Source organism: Furipterus horrens, unplaced genomic scaffold (assembly GCF_987537825.1).
Source record: "Furipterus horrens unplaced genomic scaffold, mFurHor1.1.pri manual_scaffold_17, whole genome shotgun sequence".
NCBI classification, from domain to species: Eukaryota; Metazoa; Chordata; class Mammalia; order Chiroptera; family Furipteridae; genus Furipterus; species Furipterus horrens.
The window spans coordinates 83291375-83318069 of NW_028327187.1; the positions used below are offsets into that span (position 1 = coordinate 83291375).

Sequence of the window (26695 nt, forward strand, 5' to 3'; positions counted from 1 at the left end):
TGGTTCTAAGTATTTTCTGACCATTTCTGTTTCTTTCACCTTCAAGAGCTTCCAAGAGCATAGTAGGACCCCTTACGTCCCTTACATCTTGGGGTCGGGGGAGAAAGGGCTTTCCGGGTGCATTAGCTCCCATCCCTGCTGTCTCTGGAATTTGGAACAGTCGAGGGTATAAAAACCCAGGGTTCGTTTCCTTTTCTTCAGAGCCATTGCGGTGGAGCGGTCGGCTTCTTCCTTCGGCTGGTGGGAGGGTGTGGTCGGCGTACACTTGTACTGGCCCCCCCCATCTGGTGAGCTGAAGCCTGAGGTAGGAGAGGTATCGTGGGGCGACGAGAGGGTCTGAAGAAGGTGGGGAGGGAAAGCTGTTGGGAGGAGCCTGGGGGGAGAAGCTAACAGACTCTGAGGGCTAACTGGTTGATTCGTCCCCACAGAACAGCCAGGCCTCTAAGGCCCTCTGCTGTCATGGCCTTGAAACCCGACGATCCCTCTTGTGGGTTCCAACATGACAATGTGGTGGCCTTCATTAACGAAAAAATGGCCAGACACATGAAGGGCCCTGAGTTCTACCTGGAGAATATGTCCCTGTCCTGGCCGGAGGTGGAAGACAAGCTCAGGGCCATCCTGGAGGACAACGGAATGACCAGCGAGGCTAAAGAGGCCTGTGCCTGGGGTAGCCTGGCCCTGGGTATGCGCTTCGCCCGAATGCAGAGCCAGTTACATTGTTTCAGGGTGCGGTGTTTATACGAATTATCAAAGCTGCGCAAGTCAGGCTCAAAGACCTTAGTTGCAGAGCTGAAGGAGCTCAAAGAGCAGCAGGAGGAGGAGTGCAAGGAGGCAGCCTCCCAGCTGCGCGTGACCCTGGACAAACTGGCTGAGGTTCAGAAAGAGAGGGACCTGCTGAGGTGGAAGCTTCTCCTGGCTGTAAGATTACCTGACTTGACTCCCCCTGCCCCTTTCTCCCCACCCCGCCCCCTTCTCCCCACCCTACCCTCTGCCCCACCCCCAGAGCAGATCTCAGCCTTGCCCACTTCTCTCTAGGACCAGAAGTATGTCGCAGAGGAGCCAGGCCTGGCCACTACCAGTGGGACTGGGACAAGAGGAGCTGGTGAGGAGGAAGACAAAGTTAGGGGGGTTGCTGCTATTGCTGATGACACTGCAGGAGGAGGAGGAAGGCAGAAGGGTGCTGAGGGGGAGGAAGGGGAGTAAAGGGCAGTGGGGGGCAGCAGGGTTAGAAGAGGCAGAGGCCCCCAAGGAGCTGGGTGGAGCTGCAAAGCAGAAAATATAACACCTCAAGCAGGCATAGGCAGGGAGATCTCAGGTCTGTAGAAAAAAGAATGTTTTATTTCTCTGAGACCCTGAAACCCAGGTCTGCAGTCTCCCTGATGGCCCTTCCTGTCTCATTGGTGTGCACATATTCATGCCCCTTATCACCCTTTCTGGTTTCACCCTTCCCATCCTCACCAGCAGAAACCTCCACAGCAGGAGCTCCATCTCAGAAGTCTCAGCACAGGGTGCCTTCTCATGTCAACTTGCGGTCTCATGCGGGGGCTCAAAGAGCAGACCCCCAAGAACCCCGGTGGAACATAAGAGACCCCAGTTCCTGTCCGCAAAGAAGACAGCCTGTATTTCGCAGACTTGGGGATTGGGACTGCCTTTGTTGTAAAACTCTGAATTTTTCAGGACGAGAATCTTGCCTCCACTGTGGGAGGAAAATCCAGCTACAGAAACAATAAATTTAGAAATGTGAAATTGAACAGAAATATTTCTTAATGGGAAATCATTTTTCAAAGAAGAGGGGCTGGGGAAGGGTTCAGAAAGATTGTGGGGAAAGGGTGGGTAGGCAGATGGGGCATGGGGGCATGTGAGGGAGGTGAGGAAGTGGGGTGGGATTTGGGGAAGTGGTTGGGGAGGGTACACATTGTGGGGTTAGAGGGAGAGAGACACACAGACAGAGCCATGATTTGGTGACCCACTTTTTGTTCCAGAGCAGTAGCATTTGACACCCTAGATATGCTGCAGCTTCTGTTTGTCTTTCTCCCCCACCCTAATATCTGGTGGACATGAGTACCCAATCTCTCACCCCCACTTAGGCTCTAGATGTTTGCAGCAAAAGTGGACATTTGACCCATTCTGAACCAGATTCTCATACTAGAGAATCGGAACAGACAGATTCCAGTCCGGCTGGTGTTGGGAAACAAAGCAGTGGGTCAGTTAGAGTTGGGGCCAATGTCAGAGCCATGGATGTGAAGGCCACAGCGGAGTCCTGACCCTGGGTATGGGAAAGCAGAGTCATATGCTTTGCAGAGGCTGTGTATTTTAGAGGACATCAGTATGACATCCCAGGGAGCAGAGGGGCAGGGAAGCAGAGAAGAGTTCATTCTGTTACCCCAGAGATAGGAAAGTGGTGGCCTGACCACTTCTCTGCTTCCTGCAATTGAAGGGCAGTTACAAACCACAGACCATCCAAGAAAATGCTGGAACTGGCTGGTTAGGTGTCTCAGTGAATGATGGGTGTTGGGGTTCATGCAATCCAAGATCCTCCAGGCATGAATCGGGCAAGAAGCTTGTTTACGTCCTGAGTTATATCAGAAGAAACAAAACAGACCTGGGGTTAACCCTGGTCTTACACAATAGTAAAGATTTGCCATGTCTAAGGGAATCCCCCAGGGCTGCCTACAGAGGACACCAGCACCAGCTGCAGAAAAGAGAAACCAATTTTAAAGTGAAGCCCACAGACCACCCCATTCTTCACCAACCCAGCCACTTAGTTCAGCCAAACCATTCAGTCTCAGGAGGCAGCGATGCAGACAGGATTAAGTGAGGCCTATATGTACAAACAATCACTCAGGTAATGATATCATAGGCTTATGCCCTTTGAAAACAGAAAACACATGTTAATTTATGTAACACAAGCCACATACAAGTCTCTAAATCTGTAGGACTATCTTATCGGAAAGACATACAGTTGCAAGACATTTGACATTCTTCTTGCCTGTAAATTAAACATCTTTGATAATACCACAGACATAGTTTAACTTTCAAATTAAAACAAATTTTAAATGAAAAGAAACTTTAAAGACGGTTAGCTGCACTACTTTATAGTCTACCACTGAGCATTGTGATTTTCCTTGAATCATGATTTTTCTCCCTAAGATAATCCTCATTGTCATTAAAGGGACTGCATTAAGTCCATTTTTAATTTATCCTGTTCATTTGCATAAACACAATAAGAGCAGAAAATGATCACTAATGATCTTTAGTTCTGCTTTGCTGGAACTTACCCAAGGAACATTTAGGGTGATTTTCAGTCTGCCCTTCAGGGCACAGAAGCAAAACCACATACCTGGCATTCAGCCTTGCCTGTAAACACCTGCCTTTTCCAAGTCCTTCTGGTTTTCCATTGTGCCTTAAGGTCCCTTCTAGCCATCTTTCAGGAAAATAACCTTCATTTCTTTCCTGGAAATATTGTCATGGACCGCACATCCAACCAAGGTACCAGGTCTTTTATCTCGTGGGCTTTTATTACCTTTAAAAGTCAATCCCAGTTCCTCAGGGCTTTTTGGTAACAACCAGAGCCCAAGCATCCTTTAGGCATGACATTCCAGTCAAAGTCTTAGTCAAAAAAAAAAAAAAAAAAAAAAAAAAACCTCTATTAACAACTGGTCTTATTAGTTTTATGCAAAGAAAGTTAGGTCATTACTTACTTCTTTAGAATGCCAAATTCTGGAGGGATCAGATAGGGAGAAAATATATACAGTGTGAAGGAAAATCCTTGTCCTTCTAATATTCACTGAAGTTGCATTTTTATTTTTTATATTTTAATTTTTTCCCCCACTAAAAATTTTTTGTTTGTTTTTCCATTATAGTTGTCCCACTTTTTTTACCCCTCTTGCTTCCCTGCACCCTGCCCCCCCTTCTCCCACATTCAGTCCCCACCCAGTTGTCCATGTCCATGGGTCATTTATACGTGTTCTTTGACTAGACCCTTCCCCTTCTTACCCTCTTCTCTCCCTCCCATCTCCCCCTTTGTTACTTACTGTTAGTCTACTTCTTGTTTACATACCTCTGGTTCAATTTTGCTCATTTGTTTGTGTTGTTCATTAGTTTCCTGTAATAGGTGACATCATAAGGTATTTTTCTTTCGTTGCCTGGCTTATTTCGCTAAGCATAATTCTCTTTAGTTCCATCCATGTTGTTGCAACTGGTAGAAGTTTCTTCTTTCTTTCAGTACTTATTCATTGTCATTTTCCCCCTTTGTACTCATGTTCCTCTCTGTCTCTCTCTGTTGCTTCATATTCTTAAAGCAGACCCTTTAGCACCTCTTGCAATGCTGGTTTGGTGAAGATGTATTCTTTTAGCCTTCTTTTGTCTTGGAAACTTCTTATTTCACCTTCCGTTTTGAATGAGAGTCTTGCTGGGTAGAGTATTCTTGGTTGTAGGCCTTTGTTTTTCATTGCTTGGAATATTTTTTGCCATTCCCTTCTGGCTTGTAGTGTTTCTGCTGAGAAATCTGATGATAGCCTTATTGGAGCTCCCTTGTATGTTATTAGTTGTTTCTCTCTTGCTGCTTTTAGGATTCTCTCTTTGTCTTTGAATGTTGCCATTTTAATTATGATGTGTCTTGAAGTGGGCCTGTTGGGGTTCATCTTCATTGGGACCCTCTGTGCTTCCTGGACTTGCGTGACTCTTTCTCTGCTCATGTTAGGGAAGTTTTCTGTCATTAGTTTTTCAAAGAGGTGTTCTATCCCTTGCTCTTCTTCTTCTCCTTCTGGAATTCCTATGATACGAATATTATTACATTTCATGTTGTTCTGCAGCTGTCTTAGAGCCTCTTCAGTCTTGTTCAGTCTTTTTTCATTTTGTTGCACTGTCTGGGAGTTTTTGTCTACATTGTCTTCCAGCTCACTGATCCGATCTTCTGCTTCCTCTAGCTTGCTTTTAACTCCTTGTATTGTGTTCTTCAATTCAGAGAACATACTCTTCATTTCCTCCTGGCTCTTATTGATAGCTTCTATGTCCTTTTTCATGCTGGTGTAATTCTCAGTAAGTTCCTTGTAGTTTTTCTGGAGTTTCTTGTAGTTTCCACTGAGCTCATTGAGCTTCTCCATAATCCATGTTTTGAATTCCATGTCTGATAGTTTGCTCCCCTGTATTTCATTTAGCACTCTTTCTGGGGGTTCTACCTTTCCTTTTGATGGGGGTTGTTTCTCTGTCTCCCCATTTTTGTGACTCCTATTGTTTGTTGGTGCTTCTTAGAATGATCTGCACTTCCTGGATCTGCCCCTGGTGGCGTCAGATCCTGTACTAGTCTGGGCCTAGGCAGCCTGTTGGAGACTTCCAGGGATCTACTACCTTTGTCTGACTTCTTTAGTTGTTAATCTATACAATCTGTGATTAGCTGTCAGGCTTAAGGACTGTAGGTGTGGCAGCTTAATTCCTGTAGGCTGGGCTTTTGCTTCCCCTCAGGCTGATGCCACTTGGAGGCAGGGGAATGGTCTGCCCGCAGTACTGGGGATGAGTCAGCACTGGGACCCGGTTGGCTGCTTCCCCAGTTCTCCCCTCAAAGCCACCACACCAAACTCTCCCCAAGCGTCTTTAGTCCTCTCTGCCTTCCCTCCGCTCAAGCCCAGGGTAAGTGGGGGCCAAAATATTTTCATATGTGATCCGCTTAAGAGCTCTTTTTCTCCAGCTGTTTCTCTCTGGCTAGCAAGAAACCCTGTGGCTTTTCGCTTTTCACAGCTGGATACTATTTTACTTTCCACTCTGTTTCTGTAGGTTGGGAAGCTCAGCTAGGAGTTTGGACCCTGCCCTTCTCAGGGGGAACCCCCGGCTGCTGAGCTGTTTCTCAGTCCCTTCAGCTGCCACCCCTGTGAGCCCAGCCAGCCCTTCCGCGTCTCCACACTCCCTACCGATCACATTGTGTTGTAGCAGCCTTTTCTGTCTCTCCGTGGTTATAAGACTTCTCTCCAGCTAGTGTTCGGTTGGTTATTCCAGATGATTTCTCCAAAATTAAGTTGTAAATCCTGACTAGTTCTGGGAGGAGGTTAGTGTAGCTTCCACTTACTCCTCTGCCATCTTGTTTCTCCCTCTTGTCCATTCTTAAAGTATTTGTTTCCTTCTACATTTTAGTTTGGATAGTTTCTATTACTATGCCTTCAAACTCACTAACATTTTTCTTGCAATGTTTAATCTGCTATTAATCCCATTAATGAAATTTTCATTTCAGATATAGTTTTCCTTTCTAAAAGTTCTATTTGGGCTTTAAAAAAATCTTCCATCTCTCTATTTAATATGCTTAATTTAGACTTTTGAACATTTGGAATAGAGTCATAATGACTGTTTTAATGTTCTTCACTATTTATTCATAATCTGTGTCATTTCTGGGTCAATTTGAATTAATTAATTATTCTGCAAATTATATGTCATATTTTCCTGCTTCATTGCATGCCTGGTTATTTTTCACCAGATGACAGACATCGTGAGTTTTATCTTGCTTAGGGCTGGAATTTTTTTTTTTTTTTTTTGACAAGTAGAAGGGTAACTTTATTCACAGACTACTCAAAAACACAGGCTGCAGAGAACAGGGATTTGGACTGGCAAACTTGTTGAACCCTTCTACTAGCCTTTCATCTTCCCTGACTGTCCTGGAGCGTGTGTCTGGGGGACAAACCCCCAACCCCTCACCCCTCAGCTGCACCCCTCCACCCCACCCACCCACCAGTCAGAAGGAAACACCTTATGACAAGAAATACAAAAGTTTTATTCTAGGATATAATTAATTTATCTGGGAACAATTTGATTCTTTTAGGTCCTGCTTTTAAGCTTTATTTGGCAGGATCAGAGCAGCATTTAGTCTAGTACCCCCCTACTGGCCTTTTACGTACTCTATTCAATTCCCGTGAATTATGAGGTTTTCCACCGTATCTAGGAAAATCAGGAACTATTCTCAGCCCTCTGTGAACTCCAAGGATTATTCCCTATAATCCTTTCTGGTGGTTCTTTGCTTAGCCTTGTGTAATTTTCTTGCATGCATGAGCTGAGGAGTACTCAGCTAAAGACTCAAGAGGAACCTTCTGCAGCTCTCTGGAGATCTCTCCTCTTCAGTACCCTAGCTTCCATGGTCTTCTTGGGCTTTCAGGTCCATCTCCTTAACCCAGGAAGAGAGCACTGGGCTCTGCCTAGATTCCCTCTCTAAGCACTGTGACTGGAAACTATCCAGGCTGAGGCATTTGTACGGCTCACTTTGTTAGTTTCCCTGTTCTCAAGAATTACTGTCCTTCATTGCTTGATGTCCAATGTTTTGAAGACCATTGTTTCATATATTTTATCATTATTTTAATTGTTTCAGGTAGAAGGATAAACCTGGTCCCTGTTACTCCATCTTACCTGGAAGCAGAAGAAAGTCTGGTGTGCTCTCTCAGTACATAGTTTCAATTTTTTTTATTATTCCAGGAAGTTTCCTTGAATTATAGTTTTTAATATCTGGTTGTTCCCTCTGTCTGATTTTATTTTCAGGAACTCCTGTGGTGTATGAATTGGATCTTTTTTATTGTATTTTTTCCATTACCATTTATCCATCCTATATTCTCCTCCACCTCCACCCACCCCTTCCTGAAGTGAATCTTTTTAAACTTTGATATTTGTTAATTGCTCTCAAATATTTTTCTTTCTTTCTTTAAAAAAATCTTCCTTCTCTTTGGCCTTTTATTTATCTTAAGCCATCATGTGTTGTGCTTATTTGCTTTGTGTTAATTGTCATTTAGTCTTCTATTCTAAAATAATTTTTTCTTTTATTCCTAAATATTTCCTCAGATCTGTCAAGTTATTTCTGAAATTTTCTACTTCTTATTTATGTTATTCTCTCATTGTCTTGCATCATTTTATTGATGTTTTTTAGCATGTTTGCAATATCTGATTAGAGTTTTTATCTGTTTGGTAAGCATATGTTTCTGGCATGCTTCCATGGTCTCTAAAGCTGGTATTATAATGTCTCTATTCTTATAGCAACATTGTATGAGATTTGTCCTCTGTACATTTTTGTTGCTTTTCTTTATATAAAATTAGTTTTTCTTAATTTTTGGAAGCAGGGGGTGTTCAGGGTAGCTTCTCAAATGTCAGAGCTCCCTCTTCTGTTGTTATTGCAGAGTGCTAAAAATTATGGCAACCTGGATCTGAGATTTCTTGGTTCCATTACCCCACTTTTATCTGGACATTCTCTTTCCTCCTGAAGTAGGCTAAATAATGGCTTCCTAAGGGAAATCCATGTCCTAATTCCTGAAATCTGTGTATGTTACCATATTGCAAAAAAAAAAAAAAAGAAAAGAAAAAAGGTACTTTACAGGTTTCATTAAGAATTTTGAAATGAATAAATTATCCAGCATTATCCACGTGAGCCCTAACTACATTCAGTAACAGTGTCTTTATAATAGGGAATCAGAGGGAAATCACACAAATAGAAGAGGACTACAGAGGAAGATATTGGAGTGATGTGGCCATAAGCCAAGGAATACCAGCAGCCATCAGAAGCTAGCAGAAACAAGGAATAGATTCTCCCTTAAAGCTTCCAGAGAAAGAATGACCTTGCCATCACTTTGATTTTGGCCCAGTGATTCTAATTTTGAACTCTGTCCTCCAGATCTGTGAGAGAATAAATTTACATTGTTTTAAGCCACCAAATTATGGTAATTTATTACAGCAGCAATAGGAAACTAAACAGAGTTTGTACCAAAAGTGGAGTGTTGCTGTAACAAATACCTAAAAGCATACGAATTACTTTGAACTAAAGGAATTGGATAATAGGCAGAGGCTGGAAGAATGCTGAGGAACATTACAGAAAAAGCCTGGATTGCTGAGAACAGACTGTTCATAGAAATACAGATGCTGAAGGCACTGCTGGTGACACCTCAGAAGTGAGGAACACGGTAGAAAGGCCTATATTGTCTTAGAGAATGCATATATCATCATAAAAAGAATGTTGGTACAAATATAAACACTAAAGGTCCTTTTTATGAGGGCTGAGAAGAAAATGTGGAACATGTTATTGGAAACTGGAAGAAAGGAAATCTTTGCCATATTATGAAAGAGAACTTAGCTTAATTGTGTCCTACAGTTATGTGGAAATCAGAATTTATAAGCAACAAACTTGGACATTTAGCTGAGGTGATTTCCAAGCAAACTGTTGAAGATGCAGCCTGGTTTCTATTTGCTGTTATTAGTAAAATGTGAAAGGAAAGAGATAAACTGAAGGAAGAATTGTTAAGTGGAAACAAACCGGGACTTGATGATTTCAGAAATTCTCAGCCTATCCAGATTGCAAAAGGTGCTAAAATTAGGAGATTCAATGACAGGAAAGTATGCTCTGGAGAGAAGGTCAAAGGTGTATCCAGACAACCTTTTGCTAGTATTGAAGAGATAAATTATCTTCCCAAATGTATACCTGACTTAGCCTTCATCAGATCTGTGAAACTAAATGCACAAATGCCAAGGGCAAGCTTCTTAGGTGGTAGAAATGGTGGTGGGCTGGAGGGGTCCATCCTCACTCTCCTGTAGTTTTCCCCGTGGGTATGAAAAAGTAGTGTTAGATCTGGGCCCCCTAACCAGTGGTGAGGACCAGCATAACCAATGGTAGAATTCAGAGTCTGCCTGCTGCTCCCCAAGTTCCATTATGGATATTTCACCCAGGACCAGTCCAATGCCATCCTGCAACACTTGAATAGCTAGCTCCCTTAGGCTGTATGGGAAAGACAAGTGGAAGGTGGCCCTGGCAGATGTGCTGAATGGCAGCGTAGAGGACCTACACTGCAAATACATCACTGTTATCTATACCAGTAGGACAAAGAGGACTATGTGAAGGGCCTGCTGGGGCACCTGAAGCCTTTTGAGAACCTGCTGTCCCAGAACCAGGGGAACCAGGCCTTCATGGTGGGCAACCAGATCTCCTTCATGGACTACAACCTGCTGGACTTGCTACTGAATCACCAGGTCTTGGCACCCAGCTGCCTGGACTCTTTCCCCCTGCTCTGGTCTGCCTGCATGGTACTTGGCAGGCCCTGCCAAGGCCTTTCTGCCCCCTCCCTCAACATGTGAACCTCCACATCAATGGCAATGTGAAACAACGAAGGCTTGTGGCACCCTCAGCAGGAGGCAGGGCTGCCTTCCTCTCTGTCCCTAGAACCAATAAAATTTGAGAGAGAGAGAGAGAGAGAGGGAGAGAAGAGAGAAAGAAAGGTAAGGCTTTGAAGGATCACATTCTCTGATAAGATCCAATAAAAACAGAAATATTACCAAAATATCTTAAGCAGCTGGAAGTTAAGAAATACTTTCCTAAATAAATCAAAATTAAATGGGTCTATGTTATATACACATAAACTCTACCAGTCCATAGAGAAAGATGGAAATTTTCCAACTTATTTTGTAAAAGGAGAATAACCTTAATACCAAAACAAATACTGTTCAAAATAAAAGATAACTAGAGATAACCTTGCATGAATATGAATGAAGTTTTCTAAATAAAATATCAGCATATCAAATACAGTTGTGTCTGCAGAAAAAAAAATACACCATAACCAAGAAGATGATTCCAGGAATGCCTAGTATAGATGAACATTTGTAAATCAATCAACATAATTCACTACACTAATACTCTAGGAAAGCCACATAATGCTATTAATTAATATAAAAAGTATATGATACATTTCAGTAGCCATTTATATTAATAATAAACCCAAAATAGCAATAGAAGGGAACTACTTAAATTGACAAAACCATTTTCCAAAAATTGCCAGAAAACTTTGTACTAAAAGATAAATGTTTAGATTATTTCCATTAAAATTAGCAACAAGATAGGGATGCTTTCTCTCATATCTATTACTCAGCAGGATTTTGAAGGCTCTGTCTCAGCATTGTCCAACACATCGTCCCGCAATGATAAAAAATGTTTTCTATTTAATGCAGTCCAATACAGTAGCCACTAGTTATACATGGCTATTGAGCAATCAAAATGTGGCTATGTGACTAAGAAACTGAATTTAATTTTCTTTTCAGTTTAATGAATTTAAATTTTAATAGCCACATAATTGCAAACAATACTCTGCAGCAGATGATCAAACAATTTGCGCTTGCTATAGCAACAAAGTCTAAGCTATTCCGGTGCTCTCTCCTCTGAGACGAGCCCATTATATAGGCTTAGTTTAAAAAAAAATAGGACTTCCAGCCAAGATGGAGGCCTAGAGAGACAAGCTGCATCTCCCTCCACAAATAAGAAGGAATACAACTACCTCAAAACTAGAGACAACCGGAAGTCCCAGAAAATCGAGCTGCATGGAAGTCCAAAAAACAAAGATTTAAAGAAATACTCATCCAGACAGGTAGGAGGGGCGGAGCTGGGGCCGAGAGGATGTGGTATGGTTGTGGCAGCAGCTGCAACAGTAGCAGGCCAGCAGAAAGCGCAGTCACATGTTTTAAAAAGTGGGGAGGTACATCTGGAGAGCACTCCCAGCACTAGACCAGACTGCGCAGTTACGGTTCCAGAGCCGGAGAAAATAAAGCCTCATTGCTTCTGACTGTGCAAACCAGTTGGGGTTGGGGTGGAAGAAGAAACTCCTGGTCTCTCAGCAGAGTCCGCTTGTTTAAAGGGCCTCCATGGTCCTAGAATGTCCACAGACCCACCCACTCTGGGAACGATGTCCAGGGCAACAGATAGAGAGGCACCAGCCCCATAAGAAAGTGGGAGAAGTGCCTGGAAAAAGGGTGAGTGCTGAGCAAGCAGCATTGTTCCCTCTCAGACCCCTCCTCCACATACAGTGCCACAACGTGGTGAAACAGGTCGCCCTGTACTGACGAGTACCTAAGGCCCCGCCCCTTACAACATTACAGGTGCGAGAGCTCTACCTAAGACACAGAGGCAAACAAACACAAGAGCCTGTCAAGATGAGGAGACAGGGAGGTATGGCCTAAAAGAGGGAACAGATCAAGGTTCCAGTGAGAGAACTAAGTGATGAGGAGATAACCAACCTAACAGATGCAGAGCTCAAAACACTGGTGGTAAAGATGCTCACAGGCTTGAACGCATAAGGGAAGTGAAGGCTATGCTAAATGAAACAAAGGAAAATTCACACAAAACCAATGGTGAAGGGAAGGAAACCGGAGTTCAAATCAATGATTTGGAACATGAGAAAGAAAAAAACAGTCAACCAGTACAGAATGAGGAAACAAAAATTGAAAAAAATAAGAGGCTTAGGAACCTCTGGGACAACTTTTAACATACCAACATCCAAATCATAAGGGTGCCAGAAGGAGAAGAGGAAGAGCAAGAAATTGAGAGCTTATGTAAAAAAATGATGAAGGAAAACTTCCCAAATTTGGCAAAGGAAATAGACATACAAGTCCAGGAAGCACAGAGAGTCCCAAACAAGCTAGACCCGAAGAGTACCACACCAAGGCACATCATAATTAAAATGCCAAAAATTCAAGATAAAGAGAGAATCTTAAAAGCAGCAAGAGAAAAGCAGAGTTACCTACAAAGGGGTACCTAGGAGACAGTCGTTAATTTCTGAAAAGAAACTTTTCAGGCAATAAGGGACTGGCAAAAAGCATTCAATGTGATGAAAAATGAGGACCTACAACCAAGATTACTCTATCCAGCAAAGCTATCGTTTAGAATGGAAGGACAGATAAAGTTCTTCCCAGACAAGGTAAATCTAAAGGAGTACATTATCTCCAAGCCCTTATTATATGAAATGTCAAAGGGACTTACTTAAGAAAAAAAAGGTCAAAATTGTGAACATTAGAATGACAACAAACTTACAACTGTCAACAACTAAATCTAAAAAGTAAAAACAAAATCCAACTAAGCAAACCAAAATAGGAACAGAATCATGGGTATGGGGATCATTTGCAGGGTTATCTGCTGGGAGGGGGAAGGGGGAGAAATGGGGAAATGGTGCAGGGACTAAGAAGCATAATAAGTTGGTACAAAATAGACAGGGGGAAGTTAAGAATAATATGGGAAAGGATGAAGCCAAAGAATTTATATACACAACCCATGGACATGAACTAAACGGGGTGGGATTGCTGGAGGGAAGGGGGGTACTTGGCAGAGGGTAGCAAAGGGAAAAATTGGGACTACTGTAACAGCATAATCAAGAAAATATACTTAAAAAAACAGCGCAAAAGTTTGGTGGCTACTGTGTAGTACAGTTAAAATAGAAGAAATAATCACATCAAATATTGGATAAAAGAGACAATATTATCTATATCTGATATGATTGTACAATTAGAAAACCTGAGAGATTATACTAAGAAGCTACCAAAATTGGTAGGTAGTTTTGATAAGGAATTGGATATAAGAAACAGTTATAAAAATGGGTACTTTCTATACTAGCAGTAAGCAGATAAGATTAGCAAAGATAAATCTTAACAATGACAACGAAAATATTATAAATATCAAGAATATATTTCACAAGAAAAGATAATCCACTTACAAGAAGACTATAATCTCATTTCAGTATATAAGACATGATCAAATAGAGACACAGGCTTATTAATTACAAAGGCTTATTATAATAAAAAGCATTAACTCTTTCCAAACTATTAATATAATATTTAGTACAATTCAACTCAAAATCACAATACTTTTGTTGGGAGTTTTGGGGGAGGTGGAAGACAGTATTCATTTTGAAACTTGATAAAATAATTTTAAACTTCAGCATTGCTAAAAAATAAATTTGCAAGAACAACATTTATTTGAAATCAGATTACAGAGACACAATAGAGTTCAGATGAAATGAAATATATGAGGTCTGTCCAGAAGGTATCCAGCCATGTGATATGATAAATAGAGACATTTATTGTAGAAGATACACTGTGCATAGGACAATGACGCCTCAGTCTTCTTCAAAGTAAGCACCTTGGGAACTCACACAGTTCTCCCAATCACCATCAGCTTCCCCATCGTATTTTCCTGAATCTCATTGAGGGTCTGAAATCTCTTCCCATCAAAGGTGATTTTAGTTTTGGGTAAAGCCAGCAGTTACAGGTGCCAAATCTGGGCTGTAGGAGGGCTGAGTAACCTGGGTGATTTGACATTTCACCAAAAAACTCTGCACAAGTTGCGATACATAAGTGGGCCCACTGTCGTGATGAAACTGTCAATCACCAGTTGCCCATAGCTGCAGCCTTCTGAATCATCTGAATAGTTTCTGCGGAGGAATGTTCAAGCTTAACACAAAATTTGATGTAGATTTGTTGCTCAATCATTTTGAATGCAACAGCCACACAGTACACATCTACCAGCCCCACTGACTAGTACAGTGAAGTCTTCACCATTCATACATGCGCATTCCTGTCCACTCTTGGTTACATTGATGTCGCACAAAGTGTTCTTGTTATATTAACAATGGCTGGACTTTCCCCAGATAGACCTAGTATTTGTGACCTTATGTTACACAAGTGTTATTTAATTCAGTGAATGCAGGGCAATGTGTTCCATAAAGGCTCTCAGCTGATAATGAATTTTACTTGAGTCCTGTGACCTTGGTAAACAGGGCAGGTTAAAAAATTCCCTTACTTTTTTGTGTCCCAGAAAATGACTTACTGCAAAGAACCCCACTTCTGTATATGACTTACACTGGACTCACAGATGCCTCCCCTTGTTTACCTTTGACAAGTTCAGATACAGACCCTCAAAATTCCCATTCTTTGCCTCATAAACTCTGATCAGTTGGAACAAAATGCTCGTTAACTAAACTTTAGTCAGGATTCTCTCTTTCCTACAGGCTTCTGAACTCTGCCCCAGCCTGAGCAAGCACAAAAAAATAATGTGGAAAGTGCCCCATTTCTCAGCTTTTTCTGAGAATCAGCTGACCCCACTGGTCATTTACCTGATTTTACAGCTTCTTTACAGACTCTGCTGATCTCAGCTTGCCTTCTCCTTAACCTGGCTATATAAGAAAGGCAGGCCCTTTATCAGTTTGGCTATGAGATGCTTGCAGATTTCTGAGATGGGAGCTTTCTCCCTATTGTAATAGTCTTTATTTCTAATTAGTCTCTTCCTATCTGTATCAGGATTTGTTTTTATTTGACACAGCAAAAACAAAGCTTGACCTTGACCTCATGCCACACAATACAGTAAATTCCAACTAAATTAAAGGTTCAAGTAAAAAAAATTAACACAACAAAAAATAAATAAATGTTGTTTGGCCAGTCGGTTAGAGTATCATCCTGATATGCCAAGGTTGTGGGCTCCATCCCTGATCAAGAATCAACCACTGAATGCGTAAATGAGTAGAACAACAAATCTATGTCTCTCTCCCTCTCTTTCCCCCTTTCATCAGTAAATAAAAACTAAAAAAGTAAATATTAACACTATTTTTTTAGGGTGAAGGGATTGAAAAGTACAGATTGGTAGTTACAAAACAATCATAGGGATGTAAAGTACAGCATAGGGAATATAGTCAATAATATTGTAAAAACTATGTATGGTGCCAGGTCAGTACTGAAAATATCAGGGGGAATATTTTGTAAAGTACATGATTGTCTAACCACAATGCTGTATACCTAAAACCAATACAAAACAATATTGAGTGTAAACTGTAAATGAAAACAGTTTTTAATTTTTAAAAATAATAAAATGAGATGCACACACACAAAAATAAAATAAAATACACTTAATGGACTACAAGAAAACTATATGATATTTATTAAAATGGACTTTTATTGCATTGTTAAAAAAATATTACCCTTTTAGGACTACCTGGAATGGGGACAGGAGATACAGAAGCCAGAAAAGAAAGCTTAGACTTTTTGATGAGAGAATACATTTTTCTAATTACAGATCAAGGGACACATAAGATGCAAAGAAAAAAATGAGATAGGGTGACAATATTGCAATGCAACTAACAAAGTTAGTTAATATCCCTGATGTACAAAGAACTTATACAAATTGATAATAAAAAGACAAATCACTCCAAAGAAAATTGGACAAAAGATTTGAAGACTGGCAGAAGAGAAAATTGAAATGATCAACAAAGAGAAAAATATCCTCAGTTGTACAAGTAGTTAAAAAATGCAGATTAAAGCAGCTTAATACTACTAGCCCTCAGACTGGCAAAAATTAAAGAGAGTATGGGCATCCAATACTAGAGATTTGCCTTAATGAATTTATATTTTGCTGGTGGGAGTTGGAAATGTTATAGTTTTTTGGGGAAGTGCTTTGGCTGTATTTATTCAATAACAAAATACTCTAACCTTCATTTAATAATAAAACTTCACTTAGCATAATATTCTCCAGTTCCATTCATGCTGTCACAAAAAGTAAGAGTTCCTTCTTTCTGATGTGTAGTAGGGAATTGACTGTGGGGGCATGGGGTGGGTGGAGGAGGGCAAAGGGGGAAAATTGGGACAACTGTAATGGAATAAAAATTTAAAATGATTAAAAACTTAAAAGTGTAGGAAGCATAAATTGACTGGTGCCATGAAAATCTGGCTTACCAACAATACAGTGGGAGAATGTCTCTCCTCGCTCAGTAACTCATGGGGAAAGCAGAAGAAAATCATCAGGAAAGAGACACATTTTAAATGGCTCAACGAACAAGAGTGAACCAATAAATACATAAGCTAAACAGAAAAACCGGAAAATACACCGTCATTTCAATCAAGAGATGACACATTTTTGAAAACTGGGCCGGTACTTAAGCCTTAAGGGGTGTTTTAACAAATTTTGAAGACTCGACATTATTCAGACATTCTGAGACTACGGTATAATTAGGATAGAAGTCAGTAACATGGAATTAACTTTGTGTTTGGGGAAATGGAAAACGATGCGAGGAACTGTAAAATTTTCTGCACTCCTTTTTATTCTTTCTTTGAGTCATTAATTCTGAGAACAGGATGTGGCTGGACTGAGGTAGCCCAAATAGTAAACTGCTCCTTTAGGCTGACTTTCAACGCCTGAGGATCAAAGCCCACCAAACTTGGGGGTGGCAGTCGGTGCTTTCATTTCCTTCCCCTATAAAACTCCTCTCACGTATAAAACTCTCCACGCTCCAGGGAACACTGTGCTGGGCTGTTCTCCCTGTTGCACCTGCCTGAATAAAGTACCTATTTCCTTGCCCTCTGGGTCTCAAAGCATTTTCGCAAGTTCGACAATGGACTTCTAAATAGTTCATGAGTCAAAAGGGGAAGAAAGTTACATATGAGCACTTGAAATTGAATACTAATGAAAATAAATCAAACCTTGGATCTTTAGAACTTTAGCCTTAATGCTTATATAAGGAAACCATAAAAGTCGATTAATCAGTTTTTAAAAATTGGATGACATGCTCCACCAGAGATGTCACAGACTACCCTCCACAAGTTACTCCCTCCACAGATACTTAGTGTCAGGCTCTCCATCACCTCAACTCCCCACGCCCAGAATGGTTAAACTCTCGCTGCGGGCGACTTCCGCTTCCTGGCCTAAATCTGACACGTACTATTCCCCCGTGGCAACGACCCTGGGTCGGTGACAGCCGAGGAGTCGGGCGATGCCCTCAGCCCACGGTGGACAGAGGCGCTGTCAGGTGGGCACGAAGCGGCTCCGCGGGCTCTGCGGCCACCAAGCCGCCCTTGCCGAATGGGGACTGTTCGGTCCCCCAGCAGAGAGACCAGGGCGGGCGCCGGATCCGGATCCGGGGCGGGCCAGTTTCTGGGCTGGCTGCTCAGAGGAATCTTTCGAGCTGCGATGGGGGGCGGTGACTGACTATGGGTGAAGCACCCGCGGGCCCCCAGGGATACAGTTGAGTGCCAGCACTGCGTGCTGAGACGGGACAGCGCCCGGCCTGAGCCTCAGCCGCTGCTGGGGACAGTGCAGTGGGAGAAGTCCAGTTGGCACAGCGCTACCAGTAGTCCCATTGACTACCGGGAAGTACCACAGGGGGAGATTAGGCCAGGGACAGCTGGCTCCGCGGTAGAAATGACCACCCTTCCAAGATGGCGACTCCCGGAGAGATACTTCCAAGGGGACAGCCATGTTAGTTGCCTGGCAAAGTCACTAAAGAGAATTTAAAAGCCCGCCTCTCCCTTGACACACACGCACACGCACTAAGATGTCATGAGTGCACTCGGTACAATTGCAGACGGACGGTCAATTCCCAGGTGACACTGAGCGTGTGTAGGATGAAAGAGTCCCTCAAATGCACTTTCAACACTTAGGGTTCCCAGCCTAAGTTTAATAGGGGCGATTTAGTGCCAGTTAAGCATTTACTTAATTATAGGGACGTTATAACATGGATTTGGTACTCCATAGGGTGAATGATGAAGCTTCTCTGTGGTCACTTAAGAGGTGTGCAGAGTTAAGTGGCAAGGGTATATGTGTGAGTGACAGGGTCAGTGGGGAAAAAAGTGGATAGTCTGTGGGATGAGTGAGGGCAGATGAGTGAGTGATGGGGAAGGTATGTAGGGGTAAATGGTGCAGAGTTTGAGGTGTGAATGATGGGGGAACTGGGAAGTGAGTATTCAATTCAGTAAGCTGCAGTCAATGATGTGTGGATATCTGTGGTGAGCAATGAGGGTCCTCAGAGATCACTGATGGGGATCCTAGAGGTCATTGATGGGGTCTGTGAGGTAAGTAGTTAGATCTGTGTGATAAGTGATGGAGATCTGTGTGGTGAGCGATAAGGGATTAGTGGACTAAGGAATGGGATTGTGGTATGAGCAATAAGGTCTCTAAGGGTATGATGGTGGTCTGTGGGATTAGTGATGGAGGTTTGTGGGGTAAACGATGGAGGGTTCTGTGCAGTCAGTCATAGGATGTTAGTGGGGTAAGTGATGGAGGTCTGTAAGATGAATGATGGGAGTTCAGTGGGGTGAGTGATGAAGGTCTTAGGAGGGAGTAAGGGGGGCTGGTGGCATGAAAGGTGGAAAATTTCTGGGGTGACTACTGGGGAATCAATCAGTTAGTGATGAAGACTGTGGGGTGAGTGGTGCTGGGTCTGCGAGGTGTGTCATGGTTTATTGGGTGGGTGGTTAAGTTTTCTCTGGTGTGAGTGATAGTGTTTCATGGGGTCAATGGTGCGTTTATTTGGAACTAATGATAGAGGGGCCTATGGAATCAGATATTCTGTTTCTTGGGGTCAGTGATAGTGGGTCTGAGATGGGGTTGTTTCGGAAACCTACTTTTGACTTTGTTGGTCCTCCTGTATCTTTGTTTCTTATGTCACCAATTTCTGCCCTTGATTTCATTATTTCTTATTTGGTTTTTAAAAATTCTTGTTTTAAAATAACTAATTGAAAGCTTATCTCATTAAAATCCAATCATTTTCTTTTTTTTTATTATTTATTTATTTATTTATTTATTTTCTTCCTGAGGCCAGGGCTCCCATTTTCTTTTTTTTTTTTTTAAGATTTTATTTATTTATTTTTAGAGAGAAAGGGGGGGAGGAAGAAAGAGAAAAAGAGAAACGTCAATGTGTGGTTGCCTCTCCCACGCCCCCAACTGAGGACCTGGCCGGCAACCCAGGCACATTCCCTGACTGGGAATCAAACCTGTGACTCTTTGGTTCACAGGCTGGTGCTCAATCCACAGAGCCACACCAGCCAGGGCTCATTTTCTTTTATAATATAATATAAATGAATATTATATGAATTATATGAATTTTTCTCTGAGAATATTTTAGCTCCATGTCCCAAGTTTCGATATGTAGCATTTTCACTATGGTTCATTTCTCATGTTTTCTAATTTCTTGTTTTTTTCTCTGACTCCTTAGTTATTTATATATGAGATCTTGATTTCCCAAAAAGTCGACAATTTTGTAATTGGCTTCTTGATTATAGTCAGAGACTGTCATCTGAGTGGTTATTAGATGCAGGAATGAATGTTTTTAATCAATGTATACTACCAAATTATTTTCAGAAACTTATAAAATTGAAACTCCCACCAGCAATATATAAAATAGCTCTTTCCAAGATCTTCTTCCACACTGAATGTTAGTGCTTTTAAAATTTTCTCCATTCTAAGAGCCAGCACAAGCATATCTAGCTTATTTTTATGTGAATTTTCCTGACAATTAGTGGTTGAACATCTTTTTCTCTTTATTGGCCATTGGAATATTTACATTTTTAAAAATATGCTTTGCTCTTTAGTCCTTTGGGTGGCTTGTCTTTCTTACAAATTTGTGAATGTTAACCTTGTGTTATTTCTTGTAATTATATTTCCTTTGTTTCTTTATATCTTGACTCTTATAAGGTGTCTTCACATATAATTAGAAAGAATAATCATCTGATTAGATATATGTCTTTATCCTTTACAGGTTCTGAGTGTCTTGTCTTGCCTACTGACTTCTCCCCACTCCATGCTTAAACAACTATATCCCTTAAATTTAACATTTTTATGTTTTTTATTTTTGAAGTTAAATTTTAATGCAACTTGAAGTTATTCTGGTGTGTAGTGTGAGATGGAACCAACATTTGTATTTTCCATTTGGATGGAAAATTGCCAACACCAATCATTTAAGGAATATCATTTTTTAACTCAATTAAATGCCACTTTGGTGACACAAATTCCCAAATGTATACTGTTCTATTTCTGAACTCTATTTTTTCTTCTGGTATATTTATCTTAACTCTCTATACAAATCGTATTGATTTTAGAAATATTTTAAATGTTGAATAGTGCTAGTCCCCTCACTGTTCTTCTTCTGGTTGTTTTCTTTAATATTCTTTAGCATTTATTCTGACATGAATATTAAAACCACCTTATTTTGACTTAAAAAGAACCACTAAAACTATAATGTTTTATAGTTTTCTTCTTAGAGATCCAGCACCTTTTTAAAATAAAAGTTCATTCTTAAATATTTTACATTTGTTTTTGTCATCATGGTGAATAACATATTTTTATTTCCATAGAAAATAACCTATCCATTTTTGTAATTTCATTTTCTTTTGTATTTTATTTTATTTATTTAATCCAATGATCAAATTCTCAGGTGAATTCCAGTTGTTTTTTATAGTTTCTTAGTTTTCCTAGATGTAATAATCATATTACATCCAATTAACAATGATACTCTCTCTTGCTTTCAAATATTTATTCTGATTACCGCATCTTCTCCTATTGCATAAGCTAGAGTTTACAGAACGATGTTGAGTGATACTTGGTAGAGGGAGGGTATCCCTATCTTGTTGCAAATTTGAAAGTGAAAAGTGTTTATTCATTCATTCATTTATTCAACTAACATTTATTAAGTACCTTCTTTTGCCAGATACCAGGTTTGAAATCCTGCATGGGCACTTACTAGCTGCATGATTTTTTTTTCTAACAGTTTTGTTAATATAATTGACCTACCGTAAACTTCATCCATTTAAAGTTTATACAATTCAGTGGTTCCTTCTCTTGCCAGATACTAGGTTTGAAGTCCTGAATTGGGCACTTAGTAGCTACATGATCTTTTTTTTCTAACAGTTTTGCTGATATAATTCACCTACCATAAAGCTCATCCATTTAAAGCTTATACAATTCAGTGGTTTTAGTATATTCATAGAGTTGTGCAGCCATAGCCACAATTTAATTTTAGAATATTTCATCACTCCAAAAGAAACATTGTACTCATTTCTCATTCCCACCCCTTACCCACACCTGCAGGTGACCACTAATTCACTTTCTGACTCTATAGATTTTCCTGTTCTAGCCTTTTCATGTAAATGGAATCATAAAATATATGGTCTTTTGTGATTTTCTCCTTTCACTTAGCATAATGTTTTCAAGATTCATCTGTGTTATAGCATGTATCAGTACTTCATTCCTTCTTTTTTACTGAATAATATTACTTCTCAAGACTATATCACATTTTGTTTATCCATTCACCAGTTGGATATCTGAGTTGTTTCTACTTATTTGGCTACTATTATGAATAATGCTGCTGTGGAAATTTGTGTACAGGTTTTTGTATGGTGTGTGTTTTCATTTCTCTTGGGAGTGGAATTGCTAGATCAGATGCTATCTCTGATGTTTTAACATTTGCAAGGACTGCCAAAATGGCTTTCACAATGGTTATGCCATTTTACATCACACCAGCAATATATGAAAGTTCCAATTTGTCACATCTTCACCAACACCTATTATTATGTCTTTTTTATTCTAGCAATCCCAGTGAGTGTGAAGTGGTATTTAATTGTGATCTTGATTTTTATTTCCCTAATGACTACTGATGTTGAGCATCTTTTCATATGTGCAATGAACTGGATGTTTATGTGTCCCCCCCATTCATATGTTGAAATCCTGGGGATGGGGGGCTAGGTGAAAAAGCTGAAGGGACTAAACAAAAAAGAAAAAGATCATAGACCAACTACTGTAAGGTGATTACCAGAGGGAAAGTGGGGTGAGGAGAGGTAGGAGAAGGTAAAGGGGGATAAATGGTGATGGAAGGAGACTTGACTTGGGGTGGTGAACACAACATACAATATACAGATGAAATATTAATATTGTACACCTGAAACTTACATAATTTTATTAACCAATGTAACCCAGTAAATTAAATTTAAAAAGAAATAAATCTTAATCCCCAATGTGATGGTATTAAGCAGTGAGGTCTTTGGGAAGTAATTATATCCTGAGTGTAGAACCCTCATGAATGGGATTAGTGCCCTTTATAAAACAGACCCCAAAGAACATCCTCCCCCTCCCCCATTTTGTTATGCAAGGACACAGCAAGAAGATGGCTATCTATGAACCAAGAAACAGGTTCTCGTCAGACACCAAATCTGCTGGCATTTTGATCTTGAACTTCCCAGTCTCCAGAACTGTGAGAAATAAATATTGTTTAAACCACCTAGTCTGTGGTAGTTTATTATAGCAGCCTGAACAGACTGAAGCAATGAGCTTATTGGCCATGTGTATATCCTCTTTGGGGAAATATCTATTCAGATATTTTGCCTATTTTAAAATCTTTGTTGTATTTTTTCCATTACCATTTAGTCTCCTTATACCCCCTTGTCCCCATAATAACCACACTGTTGTCCACGTCCATGAGTTCTTTTTCCTTTTTGTTCATTCCTTCCACCCCCTTACCCCTCAACAAGTTGGGTTATTTGTCTTTGTATTATTGAATTGTAAGTGTTTTTCTTTGTATGTTTCGGATATAAATCACTAGTCAGATAATATAATTTTCATATATTTTCTTCCATTTTTGGGGAGTGTCTTTTTCACTTTCTTGATGGTGACTTTGTAGCACAAAAATTTTTATTGTGATGAGTTCAATTTATCTATTTTTTGTTGCTTGTACTTAAAAATTTTTTTTAAATTTTATTGATTATGCTGTTACAGTTGTCCAAATTTCTTTTCCCCCTGCTCCGCTCCACCTGTGACCCCCCTCCCTCCAGTTGTCCTCCCCCTTAGTACATGCCCATTGGTTTTGCATATAATTCTCAACATCTTCCTGTCTACTGCACTTCCTCCTACTATGCTTCTTAATTCCTGTATCATCTCCCTTCCATTTCCTCCTCCCCCCTTCCCACTGACCTCCCCCCATAATGTTCCCCATACCTATAATTCTTTTTCCCCTCTCGTTGCCTACTTAGTTTGCCTTTGTTTCGATTCCCTAGCTTCTGCTCTTGTTTGTTGTGATACAGTTTTCATTTTAATGTTCATAGTTTTGATCCTCCTTCTTCTAAACAAGTCCCTTTAACACATCATATAACAGTGGTTTGAATCTAACAAACTCCTTCAGTTTTACTTTGTACTGGAAACACTTTCTCTGCCCTTCTATCCTGAATGACAGCTTCGCTGGATAGAGTAATTGTGGTTGTAGGCTTTTGATTTTCATTACTTTGAATATTTCTTGCCAGTTCCTTCTTGCCTGCAGGGTCTCCTTTGAGAAATCCGCTGATAGTCTAATTGGGATTCCTTTGTACGTAATTCTTCTCTTCTCTCTTGCTGCTTTTAAGATTCTCTCTTTATCTTTAATTTTTGACATTTTGACTATAATGTGTCTTGGTGTGGTTCTCCCTGGGTCTAGCCTATCTGGAACTCTCTGTGGTTCCTGGACCTGTAAGTTCATTTCCTTCCCCAAGTTATGGAAGTTCTGCTTCATTATTTTTTCACATAATTTTTCAATTTCTAGTTCTTCTTCTTCACCTTCTGGCAACCCTATGATTCGGATGTTGGCCCGCTTATAGCTGTCCCAGAGGTTTCTGAGCCTCTCTTCATATTCCTCACTTTTTGTTTTCTCTTTCTGCACTGGTTGGCTGTTTGTTCCCTCCCTATGTTCCAATTTGTTGATTTGATCCATGGCTTTCCCTTCCTCACCACTTGTCTTGTATGTATTTTTGTTCATTTCAGCAGGACTAGCTTTCATTCTTTTCTTGTCTTGATTCAGCCCTGATGTTAGGTCTGTAAGCTGCCTTATGACTATAGCTCTGAACTGAGCCTCAGAAAGATTTGCTATTTGTTCATCGGTCAAGGCCTTTATTTGGTTTTTGGTGAGCTGTGTGATTGGAATTTCAATTATTAATTCTGCCATTCTGACCATTTTGTTTATCTTTCCTTCTTGGGCGGGGCGCTGTCACACCTCCTACGCTGTATTGGGTGGAGCCCCGTGTGCTCGTCACAACTTGGTGACCTTTCTCACCACACTGTGGCGCTTTGTGTGGGGACAGGGGTCCAAGATGAATTCCTGCTGTTACTCTCTGCTGAGGAACCGGGAGCCTCCTCCTCCGTCTGCCCTCCGGGCCTCACAGTCCAAGACAATGTGGTCTGCCTTCCCCGGAGTTGGAATCCCGAGCCGATGGGTCTGGTCTGCAGCCAAGGCCAGCTCCCAGGCGCTTCTCTCCTCCCCCCAAATACAGGTGTCTGCTTACCGGGTCCCACTGTTCACTGCTGCAGCTGCCGCCTCCAGCACAGCTCGATCTTTCAGCCGCGGTTTTGCCCTTCTTACCTGTCCAGACAAGCACCACTTGTTTATGACTTCATACTTTGCTTGTACTTTTAATGTTATAAACTTTTCTTTCCTCAATTAAATTGTATTGAAATTATTTTCTAAAATCAATTGACTGTAAATGTAAGAGTTTATTACTGAGCTCTCGATTCTTTTCATTCATCTATATGTCTACCCTTATGCCAGTACCACACTGTGTTGATTTGTGTAGCTCTCTATTAAGTTTTAAAATAGGAAAATGTGTGTCCTCCAACTATGTTTTTATTCAACCTTTTGGCTATTCAGAGTCCCTTGCATTTCCATATGATTTTTAGGATCAGCTTGTTGCCTTCTGCAAAAATGCCAACTTGGATTTTTTAAAAGTATATTTTATTATGTTGCTATAGTAGTTTCAACTTTTTCCCCCATTTGCTCCCCCTACCCAGTACCCCCTTCTCTCCAGCAATTCCACCCCCCTTAGTTCATGTCCATGGGTCGTGCATATAAGTTCTTCTGCTTCACCCTTTCCTATATTATTCTTAACTTCCCCCTGTCTATTTTGTATTTACCAATTATGCTTCTTAATCCCTCTACCATTTCTCCATTTCTCCCCCTTCCCCCTCCCAGCTGATAGCCCTCTGAATGATCCCCATACCTATGATTCTGTTCCTATTCTGGTTTGCTTAGTTGGATTTTGTTTTCAATTTTAGATTCAGTTGTTGATAGTTGTGCATTTGTTATCATTTTAATGTTCATAGTTTTTATCTTTTTTTTCTTAAGTAAGTCTCTTTGACATTTCATATAATAATGGCTTGGTGATAATGAACTCCTTTAGCTTTACCTTGTCTGGGAAGCACTTCATCTGACATTTCGTTCTAAATAATAGCTTTGCTGGCTAGAGTAATCTTGTTTGTAGGTCCTTGCTTTTCATCACATTGAATACTTCTTGCCAGTCCCTTCTTTCCTGCAAAGTTCCTTTTGAGAAATGAGCTGACAGTCTTATAGGCACCGCTTTGTAGGTAACTCTCTGCTTTTCTCTTGCCACTTTCAAGATTCCCTTTTTATCTTTAACCTTTGGCATTTTAATTATGATGTGTCTCGGTGTGGTCCTTTTTGTGTCTAGCTTGTTTGAGACTCTCTGTACTTCCTGGACTTGTATGTCTATTTTCTTTACCAAATATTAGAAGTTTTCCTTTATTATTTTTTCACACAAGCTTTCAATATTTTGCTCTTCCTCTTCTCCTTCTGGCACCCCTATGGTTAGGATGTTGGCACATTTAAAGTCGGCCCAGAGGTTCCCAAGCCTCTCCTCAATTTTTTCAAGTCTTGTTTCCTCATTCTGTACTGGTTGACTGTTATTTTCCTCCTTATGTTCCAAATCATTGATTTGAACCCTAGTTTCCTTCCCTTCACCATTGGTTCTGTGTAGATATTCCTTCATTTTATTTAGCATACCCTTCACGTCTTCCCTTATACGTTTGCTGTACTTAAGCATATCTGTCAAGCCTGTGAGCATCTTTATCACCAGTGTTTTGAACTCTGCATCTGTTAGGTTGGCTATCTCCCTCCCTGTTTGTTAGATTGACTATCTCCTCATCACTTTGTTCTCCCACTGGAACCTTGATCCTTTCCCCCTTTTGGGCTATACTTCTCTGTCTCCTCATCTTGATAGGTTCCTGTGTTTGTTTGCCTCTGTGTCTTAGGTAGAGCTGTTGCTCCTGTTACGTTGTAAGGGGCGGAGCCTTAGGTTTTCTCATCAGTAGAGAGTGACCTCTTTCACCATGTTGTGGCACTGTATGTTAGGGAAGGGTTTGAGA

The 26695-nt window shown here is 40.7% G+C and overlaps 2 protein-coding genes and 1 pseudogene across 3 annotated transcripts in view; all 3 read left to right on the forward strand.

Moving 5' to 3' along the window:
* Positions 1-459: 459 nt before the first annotated feature.
* On the forward strand, positions 460-1203 carry LOC149991482 (testis-expressed protein 13B-like). The gene is made up of 2 exons (XM_090264103.1): positions 460-918; positions 1042-1203. Exons 1-2 carry the CDS (start codon positions 460-462, stop codon positions 1201-1203), a joined length of 621 nt encoding a protein of 206 aa, XP_090120229.1.
* Positions 1204-11076: 9873 nt separating this feature from the next.
* LOC149991483 (small nucleolar RNA SNORA28) lies at positions 11077-11190 on the forward strand (annotated as a pseudogene).
* A 6266-nt stretch (positions 11191-17456) lies between these two features.
* ZNF41 (zinc finger protein 41) overlaps positions 17457-26695 on the forward strand; it is a 35315-nt gene continuing 26076 nt past the window's right edge. Inside the window, exon 1 of one of the 2 annotated variants that reach the window (XM_090264214.1) lies at positions 17457-17555. In XM_090264214.1, coding sequence (XP_090120340.1) covers positions 17520-17555 — 36 coding nt within the window. In that variant the 5' untranslated portion in view covers positions 17457-17519. The remainder of the gene's footprint in view (positions 17556-26695) is intronic. The other variant, XM_090264213.1, reaches the window with a different exon arrangement.

What these genes read in the sequence shown, in the direction of transcription:
- LOC149991482 (XM_090264103.1), top strand. Translation starts at nt 460, where the DNA reads ATGGCCTTGAAACCCGACGATCCCTCTTGTGGGTTCCAACATGACAAT. An exon ending in GGTGGAAGCTTCTCCTGGCT is followed by an intron (nt 919 to 1,041) that starts GTAAGATTACCT and finishes CTCTAGGACCAG; the next exon opens with AAGTATGTCGCAGAGGAGCC.